Source organism: Macrobrachium nipponense, chromosome 6 (assembly GCF_015104395.2).
Source record: "Macrobrachium nipponense isolate FS-2020 chromosome 6, ASM1510439v2, whole genome shotgun sequence".
Taxonomy (NCBI): Eukaryota; Metazoa; Arthropoda; class Malacostraca; order Decapoda; family Palaemonidae; genus Macrobrachium; species Macrobrachium nipponense.
This window is the reverse complement of record NC_061108.1, coordinates 115,538,415-115,551,196: the sequence shown is the minus strand read 5'-3', so window position 1 is coordinate 115,551,196 and position 12,782 is coordinate 115,538,415. Positions and strand designations below refer to the sequence as shown.

Here is a 12,782-nt window from a genome sequence, read left to right as displayed (position 1 = left end):
AACAAAAATCATTGCAATTCTAGTTGACCCGCCTTCCATTCTCATTTTGTACGCCTAATAAAGTTATGCAGCCTTCACCTCTGGCTCTGAAAAGTGCCAGAATGTAATAAAATTGTAAACCTGCTAGAAAATGAAAATATAGTAAATATCTCTCTCTCTCTCTCTCTTTCTTTGACACACACACACACACACACACACACACACTTAACATATTTACAGTAATTTCCACTAACAGCAAAAAAGTTGAAAAACACAATTATAGTAGTCTAAGTGAGTAGTGAAACGGGAGGAGGAATTGTTTGCAAAGATATTATTGATTCGTTTCCACAAAATGTAATGGCAGAGGTATGAAATTACAGTATGAATTTTCTTTTATCATACTGGTACGCAAGGGTGGCAGTGCGGTACGGTACAGAAAAAATATTTTAATTCCGATAGCTTAAAAATATCGTACCGTAATTTCATAATGTACCTAAAGAACATTACCGTACTGGTCAATCCATGCCATCCTTAGATTGGTTTGCCTTCTCTTACTTTCTTCATTACCATTATTATTATGTAACATTATTATTATATTATTATTATTATTATTGTTATGATGATGAATATGGTCAGCCTCACATTGCCCTTAGAGGATCCTTATTGCATATGGCCTTGATAGAATCTGCACAAACAGTGCGTTTGCATAACATTAGCCAGTATGTGCAGATTGACAGGAGGTATACTATGATTGTTCATGCAAAGAGCAAGACAAAGAACTGATCAATGATTTAGCTGCTTCTTAGTTATGCTGCTTAACTGAAGCCTAGCATAATTGTCAAAATCAAATTCAAGACGTCAATTTTTAAAAATAATTAATTTACATACCGAATGACATTCAGCCTGAAGTTCTTCTCGAAGAATTTGTAACTCTGTAAATAATTTTTCTACCTCAGGTGGTCTGAATCTGCAGCAAGCTTTTGTCCTGTAAATAACAAGCACTGAGAATTTGCCAAAAGGTACTTTGAATGCTGAAACGAACATATAAAATACATGATGAAATATGAGCCTATATTATTTATTCACCTTTAAATACTCCTCAGGATGGCAATAGCAAACAAGTAGATAAAAGCTCAAGTATTTAATACTTGTGATGAAATACCACAAGTATTTCATCACAACCATATCCCTTCACATGTATGGTTTACATTCATGTCTAAAATGTTTACAGGGTTCATGATTGCTAGGTGACAGGATTACAAATCTTCAAATTTTAAACTCAGTACGATTAAACTAACATTTATAACTAAATACTTATGGCCATCGTCTTGGTGGTTTACACTATAACAATATAAGATCTACAGTGAAGTGGCAGGTAATTCAGATTAATTTGAACTACATGTTGGTATGATTAAGCATAAGAACTGAACCTTTAATTATTATTTCAGTAAAACAGAGAAGTTAATAGAGGAGTGCAGGAAGATTGGCACTAGGGAGCTACTGTGTAGATAGCACCTGTGCCAACAGCAGAATTGAAGGATGTGTCCTAAAGAATCTTTAACTAATGGAAAAATGAACGAAGAAGAGCAGAGGAAGCCTTTAGCATAAAAACATGATGATTATTAATGATGATGATAGATTACTTAGATTCAAGGTGATACATTTGATAATTCTAGTACAAAAAATGTGGTATATTAGAATAAAAGAGTAGATTTGATAGAAAATAACAAAGCAAAGAAAGAGTTCAAACATAGATTCTCTTTAACCACAGTGACCACAAAGAGGAATTAATAAAAAAAATTCAAAGCACTACATCATCAAAATACCAAATTTGTAACTAATTTGTATTTTTCATAACTAACAAACCTTCGGTCTTAACAAGTGTTATGAGAAATTAATTGTGCATTAAAAAATAATGGATGAATCTAAAGGTTATACTTTAACATCCATGATTGCATTTAATACTTATGATATTTATCTCAATATTTTTGTCATTAGTATTATCTATTTTATGAAAAGATATCAGAAATGCATCAGTGCAGCAATACACAATCCTTACGTATTTATTTTATTCCAGTCCTTGGGAACAGCTTTTAACTGGGCATTTTTCACTTCAACTAGGTATTCTAGTCCGGACACTGTTGTATACTTGAATCCTGGTAGTCGCAGAACCTAAATGAAAAATGCGAACCAAAATCAATTACAAATCAACTTAAAAATCCTAAAGCCTAATTTTTTCAAGAACAGACATAACTTGTATATGTTTGTTCAAGAAAAAATTGATCTGTTATAAAAGCCAGGGAACTACACACAGTACATATCACTGCATTTTACTAAAATTACATGCTAACCCAGCCTGATTGAACCTCCTTCATGCAGCTATTTACATTCTCTTAACCTACCTGAATCATATGAAAAATCTTTATTGGAGTAAGCAAGTCAATTATGTTTCCAAATACCCTTATAAAAATATAAGTACATACATACCTTACATATATCAGACCTAAGAGCATCAAGTTCTTTTTCTATTTGTTTTATTGCTCCTTGCTTCTGAATGACTTTTGGAAAGCGTGAAAAGCTCTTAAACAGTGTGGTCTTTTTGCCCTCTCTGAAACACAAAGTCAAATTTTAACACTTGGTTTCCTAATTACAAACTCTGCAAAAAACTATATGTAGTTAGTATATGAACTGTCACTTCAAGTTTCAGCAAATCATCTCAACAATGATTTCATCATGACCGGGTATTTCCTTTTTATAAGTTTCTTTATCACTAATTTCAATGCTAAAACTCAGTTCTTAATGGATGTAGCATTTTTATATAATGGCACCTCAACTTATTGGACAATTGGGGGTCTACCCTCCAATTGGTAATGAAATCCTTTAAGTAAAGCAGTCTACTACAGGGCATACAGCAATTCTATACATATAGTAATTAACAGCCTATCGTAGTGGGTATTTTGTCATCACCCTTCAAACATAGCATTAATTTACTTATTACTTCATTTTAGATATATCTGACAAATTAATTACTCTTAATAATACACAGAATTCATTAGTGTACAATGTAGCCTAACAAATATGTATATGATTGCAGGTTCTATCTACTTATGCCTACAAAATTTGTAAAATACAAAAAAACTCATTAGTATAAAAAATATTCCTGAGTCATTTTTATCTGTTTCATGCATAGTGTAAGTGTGAGCTATACAATGTTAATATGTTTAAACCCGAAGGCTAATGCTTACATGCCTGTCGGCTTGGCTGCCCATCATGACTCAGTGTGCATGACAGGGATTCCCCAGGAGGGTGTGCAGCTATTTTTTGTTGTCACTCAAGTACAAAGGGTAAACCAAAACAAGCAGCAGCATACTAAAGAACAGTCTACTGTCTCTTCCAAAGGGTGCCTATCATAACACCTCAAAAAGCTCTTCTTGCTTCTTAACTGCTATTGCTGGGGTAATTGAGTACAGGTAATGACCGACTTACGACCTATGCAACTTACGTCTGATCGACTTTACGACTATTATTTTCACCCTTTTCGGCAGAACGTGCATACGAACGTACGATACTTTTTCCTGCGGCATCCGTGCATCTCTCGGGTCCTGCGCTTACTCAGTGTTGTCTGTAGCTCCGTACTGAACGCATCTCTCGCTCTGCTGTGTTCATTTTTCAATAACTTTGTGTTAATTTTGATCATTTTTGAAATGTCTGCCAAGAGGAAACTGTGTTTATCTACTCCTCAACATGCCAAGAAGGAAAGGAAGGCCATTGACTTGGACACAAAAATGACAGTGATTAAGCAGTTCGAAGAAGGGAAGAAAGTGAATGTGATCGCACGTGATATGAAGTTATCTCATTCTACTGTGTCCACGATTCTTAAGGATAAGGAAAGGATTCGTGATGCTGTGAAAGGTTCTGCACCCATGCGATCGACAGTGATTTACGAAACACGCCACTGGCCCCCTCCATGAAATGGAAAAATTATTGCATGTTTGGATGGAAGATCAAATCCAAAAAAGGACACCGTTAAGGCCTTTTTACTGTGCAGATGAAGGCTAGAAGTCTGTTTCAGACTTTGAAGGAACGTGCTGGAGTAGAGTATAAGCAAGAATTTTTGGCAAGCGTTGGCTGGTTCAAGAGGTTCAAAAAACGATTCCAGCTGCATAGTGTTCGAGTGACTGGAGAAGCAGCGAGTGCGGATGAGGAAGGAGCTAGCAAGTTTGTCGACAGTCTCGATGAAATGATTACGGATGAGGAATATCTTCCAGAACAAATATTTAATGTTGATGAAACAGGTTTGTTCTGGAAACGAATGCCAGAACGCACTTACATCCATAAGGAAGCCAGTAGCATGCCAGGATTTAAAGCTTTTAAGGATAGGCTGACTCTACTGCTTGGTGGGAATGTCGCGGGGTTCAAGCTGAAACCCTTTTTAATTTATCATTCAGAAAACCCAAGAGCGTTCAAGAATGTAAGCAAGTACACTTTGCCTGTCTACTTTCGCTCTAACCGTAAGGCATGGATGACGCAGACACTTTTTGAAGACTGGTTTGTCAACTGTTTCATTCCTCAAGTGTCGTGAATACTGCCTAGAGAAAGGAATTCCTTTCAATATTTTACTGCTGCTCGATAATGCGCCTGGACATCCACCTCACTTAGCTGATCTGAATCCTGATGTGAAAGTGGTTTTTTTGCCACCAAACACCACTCCAATTCTTCAACCTATGGACCAAGGTTCGATTGCAACATTTAAGGCAAACTATTTAAGAATCACCTTTGCGCAAGCCATAGCTGCTCTAGATGCCGACCCAGAACTATCCCTACGAGAATTTTGGAAACGCTACAATATTCTGCATGCTATCAAGAATGTGTCTTCTGCCTGGGAGACTGTGACGGCGAAGTGTATGAATGGCATATGGAAGAAGTGCGTTAAACGTTATGTGAATGATTTTGATGGATTTGACAGTGAACAAGAACTTGATGTGATACGGGGAAAAATAGTGAAACTGTCAAAAGAGCTTTCCTTGGATTGTGAAATAGAAGATATTGAGGATTTGCTAGACCACGCTTCCGAAGAACTTACAAATGAAGAGCTGATTGAATTGGAAGAAGAACGAGTGGCGGAGGAAGAAAGAAGAGAAGCGGAGGATGAAGAGTTGCCAGAAAGGAAATTTACCGCCAAGGGATTATCAGAAGGATTAGCTCAACTAAATAAACTCCTTGCACATTTTGAAGAAATGGACCCAAATTATGAAAGGTTTTCAAAGATTGAACGGATGGCACACGATTTGTTTCGTCCGTATCGTGAAATTTACGAGGAGAAAAAGAAACAAACAATCCAGACGAAACTCACCATGTTTGTGAAACGAACAACTCCTCCCGTCACCCCGACCGTCGCTTCAGCTGATGAAGTCAACGACCTCCAGTCAAGCACCAGCGATGCCAGAAGTCTTTAATTTTATTATATTTTCCTGTACTACATACTAGTTTTCAATTGTATTTTTGAATGTTTTCTATTTTTTGCACCTGTATTTTGTATTTTTCAACATTAAACAAATTGTACTGTAGCATCCAGTGTTTAAATTAAACCTGACAAAAGTAACAACAGGAAACAGTATGATACATAGAGAAACGGGTTTGCTATGAACTTAACAAACGTAACAATACATAAGACGCAATTTCGTGTACGTAGAGAGACGTTACAGACGTTACAAATGGTATAAAAATTCCAAGAAATCATAACTAAAAAAAGGATGAATTTTTATATGAGCATGACAAACGAAGTTTCTCTCTCTCTCTCTCTCTCTCTCTCTCTCTCTCTCTCTCTCTCTCTCTCTCTCTCTCTCTCTTCAGTGAAAGCCTCGATTCGATAGAATTTTTTCCACGTAATCATAGGCGTACGAGGTGAAGTTCATTTGGGAGGGCAACACCTAATTTGCCCGAATTTTCATTATGAAACAGTATGATGCGTGGAGAAACAGTTTGGACAAACGTTTGGCGAATGTAACAGTACGTAGAGAGACGTTACAAATGGTATAAAAAATTCCAAGAAATCATAACTAGGAAATACAATAAGTAAATTAACTAAAAAAAAAAAAAAGGATGAATTTTTATATGAACGTGACAACCGAAGCATTATGAAACAGTATGATGGGAGGAGAAACAGTTTGGACAAACGTTTGCCGAATGTAACAGTACATAGAGAGACGTTACAAATGGTATAAAAAAATTCCAAGAAATCATAACTAGGAAATACAATAAGTAAATTAACTAAAAAAAAAAAAAAGGATGAATTTTTATATGAACGTGACAACCGAAGCATTATGAAACAGTATGATGCGAGGAGAAACAGTTTGGACAAACGTTTGGCGAATGTAACAGCAAGGAGTAGTAATGTCGTGTAGAGAGACGATATAAATGGTATAAAAATAATCATAACTAGGAAATACGTACAATGAAACTAAAGAAAAGGTTGAACCTACAAACGTAGCAATATGAAACAGTGTGATGTGTGGAGAATGGGTTCGTCTGACGACTTTGACAAACGTTAACAGTAAGGCGTAGTAATGTACACGTCATTACTACGCCTTACTGTTAACGTTTGTCAAAGTCGTCAGACGTACCCGTTCTCCACACATCACACTGTTTCATATTGCTACGTTTGTAGGTTCAACCTTTTCTTTAGTTAATTTATTTTGCTATCTTTGTTTTCTTTAGACTTCTTTGTATTTCCTAGTTATGATTATTTTTATATTTTTATACATATGTGTGAGATGTTACACATGCTACAAAAATGTAAAGAAATCATAACTAGGAAATATAATACACATTCTAAAGAAAAAGACAGCAAAATATACTAGCTGAAGAAGGGGTTGAATTTTTACATACGTATATGAACTTGTGAAAGGGTATCGTAAAGTACTATCGTAATACATATATGACAGTAAGAATATGCACTAAGAATGGTAATACAATGGTTTTAATGATAATGAATGTTAAATAATAATGAATTATGACTTAAATATGATAATATAAGTAATAATCTAAGAAAATGTTGATAAAATATGACTTTCAGATGATGTCAATATCATTACACAATATGTATATGTACGATAAACTCTACGGTAATTTAGCAGACTCGACATGCGTCCAAATCGAGTTACGACTTGTTTTGCAGAACCAATTGCGGTCGTAAGTCGGTCACTACCTGTACTTCACACTTTACCTCCAACCTCATTTTATCTACTTATCCTTATTCTTTAAGACCACTACCTTTCTTACACAACAATTACCTCAAAATCATCTCCAGCATTTTTCTACATCTTTAAGACCACTACCTTTCTTACACAACAATTATCTCAAAATCAACTCCAGCATTTTTCTACAGAGTCTTGAACACCCAGCCTTTCTTTATTTTAGCTATCTGCCAGCTACCAAATTACAAACACCAAGCTCGAAGTCTTATTATACAACCATATCCAGAACGATACTATACCAACATGGCTGATTTCAGTAAAACAACTTCTAACATGGTATTCCAGGAAGAGAACAAAACTCTACCTGAATCTCCTTTCTGCCTAGGGTAAGTAGCTATTCATCAAAGAATGGCAACCATTTTTTGCCATGAACAAAAATGTTGGTCAAACAAGTATTGTCTTTTGCGCAAGCAAACAACTGCCTTATGTTCTGACTTAGCCTTCCTTTACTTTGATGGTTTGAAGATATCTTCCTGCAACAAAGCTCCATGCTGATAAGAACAGGTGATTACCTTACAAAGGGGTTTTCTTCCTTCATTAATGCGGGAATGTGGTCAATACTTCAAAACAAACGAAAGGACACATAAAGCACTGGTTTATGTGTATGAAATGCAATATTCAAAACATTTCACTACATCTAATATTAAACATCAACAAATCATATGTTCTTACTTGGCACTTGATTCATTTATATTACTTGCATACTCCTGAATATCTGACAGTCCATCTAAAACCTCTTCTATCAAATTCCTCATGGCAGGTACACGTACAATATCTGTCAAGTTACCACTAACTCTTGAGAGTTTTGCATGCACGTGACTTAATCCATTTACTGCGATCCAAAATTCATGGGGACTACACTGAAAAAGAAATTTTTAGGTTGTACTCTCCACAGAAAAATTATTTTTAATTATATTAGACAAGACATGTAATACATTACTTTATTGAAGGTTTAAAATACAATCACAAAACTTTATAAGAATAATATAAGAAAAAATAAGGTCACACTAAAGTTTGTTGCTTCTAAGAGAACAGAGCTTGTTATTAACTATCTTATAAAGTTTAATATGATCAACTCCTATGGTCTCAAAGCTTTGACATACATTGACATTCAAATATTATTTTAGTCAAGGCTATACTTTCAAAATTCCTCCCACTCTCTTCTTCACACAAACAAAATGCCACGACTAAAATACTTGCACAATGTGTACATGACATATACAGAGATAAAATAAAAACAACCCCTCCTAAATTGATCAATACTTTAATTATCAATAAGCTTCTTTTCTACTTTAACTTTCATAGCTTTCTGTAATATATTGTATCTATTAACAATAAACAAATGCACATATAGAGATCCTTCTATTAAGAAATATTCGTGATACATAGTTTTTTAATATAGCAAAGAAGTCGGGTGTTCATGCAACTGTTCAATTTAGTATTTTTCACCTAATAAATAATAGTTTCCTTAAAAGTTGAGACTATAGGGCTGGTCTGCATCATTTACATGGCTTGTGAATAAGTCCCACTTGAGTGATCCTGATTGAGGCATTAGTCAGCATCCAATAATCACAGAGATGACAGCTAGCATACTGTACTAAGATCTCTAGCAGTACTATATTGTGCATTGCACTAGCAAATCCTGAAGTGAAGAAGTGTACAACCTTTAATCAATTTGTATTTTTCATAACTAACAAACCTGAAGTCTTCACATAAGGGGAAAATCTCTCAAGGGCAGCTGAATCCAGTTAAAAATAGAACAAGGTTTGGTGGCATGAGTGTATTAACCAATGGGGAGAGAGAGTAGGCGGAGCCTTACCTCTTCTCCCTTTAGCATACAAAGTTTTTACACCTTTTTTGCACATGAGCTATCTCATACAAGTATAGTAATATAAATGCATATTACAGGCAGTCCACGGCTTACGATGGGTTCGGCTTTCGACGTTCTGAGGTTACAACGCTTTTCAATTACATTCATCAGAAATTATTTCCAGGGTTATAACGCATGTTCCAGGGTTACGACGCTTATGAATTTGATCTGACAGAAGAAATATGACTCCAAAAATACAAAATAATCAATATTTGAAGGTTTTTTTATGAAAAATGCAGTTTACATAGTTTTTAATTCACTCAAAGCATTAAAAGTAAGGTTTTATTAGGATTTTTGACAATTTTCCAGCTTGCTGCGATTTTCGGCTTATGACTCGTCTCAAGAATGGAACCCCCGTCATAGGTCAGGGACTGCCTGTATTTGATAAAAGATGATAGGACCATTTATTCAGTGTGAAAGGGATGAGTCACACAGCCTCAAGTCCAACAAAATGACATAGTACATACCTTTTTATGAAAAATAGTTGTGAGAGCTCTTTCAAAGTCTGGAAGTTTATACAGAATATTTTTGAGTGTTGTATATACAGGAGAATCTGAATTCATAATATCTTCAATCATATCCTGCCTTTCTTCAATTTCTTCTATGCGTAATAATGGTTGGACTATCCAGCGGCGAAGTAATCTGAAAGTGTAGCAAAGCAAGAGAGCAATATAACGACTCTAAAGGAGACCAATTAATATATGGTTGGACATAAAGTTGTCCCTTCAACAGTTATCCCATTTAGATTACATTAAATATTACTTGTACCAACAATTTGATAAAACAGTTATGGTTACTCCAATCACCACCTGCCAAACAATATTGATATACATCACCTCTTGACACTCTTACCTGGACCCAAACTTTGTCTGCGTTTTATCAAGAGCCCAGAATAAACTGCCTTTCACTCCACCATCAGCTCCATTGGATAAGACCTCTAAGTTCCTCACTGTTGCTCCACTCAATCTCATGTAATGTTTCTTCATGCTGTATGGTTGGATTGTTCTGCCAAAAGATTAAAAAAAACTACTATCTTACAGGTGTCTCTGCTAACGGAAATACTATAACATGTAAATCAAATTAGAATATATTTTGTAGTAACCATAAAGTGAAATTTTACTAAAACTCAATCATTTTAGCTATCAAAAACGAAACGATTTTTATAAGTTTTAAATACAAGTTTGCAAGCTTTCCTACCCAGCCATTTTAACAATACGATCCAGTTTAAATTCCTTGAGGTACTCCAGGGTAGCTCCTATGCAGCCAACAACGCTTGATGGGAGTGATGTTATATGTTTTACTTTTCCTTCCTCTCCTTCAAACATTTCGCAGACCCGTCTCAGAGCATCTGAATAATCAAACTTTTCATTGGTGAGTCGTTCAATCCTGATGCGATCTTCAGATCTATTTGATGAAAAAGTTAACAATAAGTACAACATCTATATACAAAAATTCATAAAAATACATGACAGAAAAGAATAATTAATATATACTATCAATAATTACAATGAAATACAGCAAGATGAAAAATGACAGATATCTAATTAATTTGTATTTTTCATAGCTAACAAACCCGAGGTCTTAATAATAGGATAAATCTTCTGGTGCCAGCTAGAAACTGGTTGAAAGCAATCAAAGATTGTAAATGTAACGAATCTGTGGCATCTGGCATCCGATGAGTAACTGAGGTGGAAGTGAGTCCAGAGAGTGAGCTTGAATCTAGTGACGCATCAGTCTTTCTTCCAACCCAGTCATCTCACTCATTCCCTACTCCACACATTCATCTTAGGCAAGATATAAACTGTCCTGCCATGGGCACTGGATGAGTCACACTTGTTGAATAGCCACCACTGGACCCAAGGAAAAGTGTCCAAGGATCCGTGGGCAACGTTCTTCAGGCAGAAGAAAGTGAAAGTGGTTTGACATAGTCATAAACCAGGATTCAAAATTCTATGAACATATAAGTACTGTATGTACTTTTAAAATGCCAGGGAGGAACCTAATCCTCTGGTGTCTTGCGCTTCTGCATGCACCCAATCAGTAGGAGAACTTGATGAAGAGTTGGCTTGACTAATCATTACCGTGTGTAGAAAAACAATAGTGTGTTCTAAGACACCTCTTTCTTGACCTGACATGTGTTACATAAAGTCTACAACACCTAATCTCTAGGTGACAAGATGTTCAGATAATGATGCTGTGCTTTGGCGGGTCAAAGCAGAAACCCTTGGAGGTTTCTAATAACAAACTCTGCATCGTAAGGAAATAGGAAAGGGAGCAAAGCTGTCATCGTGAACCATGGGAATCTGGGTCTTAGCCATGAATTCTTGGGCAAATTCAAAAGCTACAGACCCAAACCCATTGCGAGTCTATGTCAAGCCTGACCCTGAAGCTTTCCAACTCTTTCAAGGATGCCAAGGTCAGAAGGAAAACTATTTCCAACGTCAGTTTCCTGAAAGATGATTGGAGTATGGGGTCGAAGGAGGTTGAGAAAGACTACTCAGTACCAGAATAAGGTCCCAAGTAGGAGGTCTGAGTTTCCTAAGGGAACAAGACTGGTCCAAGCTCTTGGACCACACAGAGAATTCTCAGGGCTAAGTGACATCCATATCCCTAATCACAAGTAAGCCCTGCATACATATTCAAACCTGACTTGGATAAAGATACTATAATTAAATACAACAGTAGTGCCTCAGGATACGAAATTAATCCGTTCCGAAGTGGCCTTCGTAACCTCATTTTTTCATATCTCGAACCATGTTTTACATGTAAATTACCTAATTTGTTCCAAGCCCTACAAAAACACCACAGTAAATTTTGTAATAAAGCTAAATTGACCAATAAACAATGAAATACAACAATTTGGACCTTTCAATAACTAACCTAACTGTGACTGACCTGTCAATAAAGTGCAAGGTGTACATGGTACAAGAAATACTGTACATACATGTACGTACATATGTGGTAAAATGTGGAACCTTACCTTTCGAGTGAGGCGATCTTCGAAAGTGGCGACAGAGGAGGTGGACAAATGGCAGAAAACATGAACACTTAACTTTACAAAACACATTAAAAAATGGCAGAAAACATTAACACTAAACTTTACAAAACACATTCACAAATGGCAGAAAACATTAACACTTAATTTCTGTTTTTTTTTTTTTCTTTTTTTATTTTTACATTTTTTTACTTTTTTTATACTTTACGTTTCTTACAAAATTTCAATTTCTTCACCACCGAATGGATGCCAGTCCGTTTACGGAATTTAACAAACCACCCACGAGAAGCCTTGAAGTCTGGGGTTGCCGTCGATGTCCCCTCTCCTCCGTCGTCTTCGGCCTGGGCAATCAGATCGCCAAAAATAGCGCTGACCTTGTGGCAGCTTGCCATCTCAGTTATCGTATCGCCAACAATTTCTTTGTCTTATATCCATACAAGAAGCAGCCTCTCCATCTCATCATGCATGTGGCTCCTCTTGTTAGACAAAATAGTCATGCCCTTGGAAGGTGTAGCTGCTTTGATGGCTTCTTTTTGCTTAAGGATGGTGCCTATCGTCGATGGATTTCGGCCATATTCCTTAGCGATAACACTCAACCGCATGCCAGCTTCATACTTCTTAATAATCTCCATCTTAGTCTCCATAGAAAGCATTCTCTTCTTTCTGTGAACTTCGGCAACAT

General features: G+C 36.1%; 1 protein-coding gene across 6 annotated transcripts in view; it reads right to left on the bottom strand.

Annotated features, from left to right (window-relative positions):
• Positions 1 to 12,782, bottom strand: part of LOC135216015 (DNA mismatch repair protein Msh3-like) — an 85,952-nt gene that overhangs the window by 17,582 nt on the left and 55,588 nt on the right. For all 6 annotated transcript variants that reach the window (XR_010314780.1, XM_064250947.1, XM_064250949.1 and 3 more), the window contains exons 9-15: positions 10,303 to 10,509; positions 9,958 to 10,110; positions 9,573 to 9,747; positions 7,908 to 8,095; positions 2,467 to 2,587; positions 2,039 to 2,151; positions 868 to 964 (exon numbers count right to left, since the gene is read on the bottom strand). Coding sequence is in view for 5 of the 6 variants with exons in the window: in XM_064250947.1 (XP_064107017.1) it covers positions 868 to 964; positions 2,039 to 2,151; positions 2,467 to 2,587; positions 7,908 to 8,095; positions 9,573 to 9,747; positions 9,958 to 10,110; positions 10,303 to 10,509 (1,054 nt within the window). In the remaining variant the exon portion in view is untranslated. The remainder of the gene's footprint in view (positions 1 to 867; positions 965 to 2,038; positions 2,152 to 2,466; positions 2,588 to 7,907; positions 8,096 to 9,572; positions 9,748 to 9,957; positions 10,111 to 10,302; positions 10,510 to 12,782) is intronic.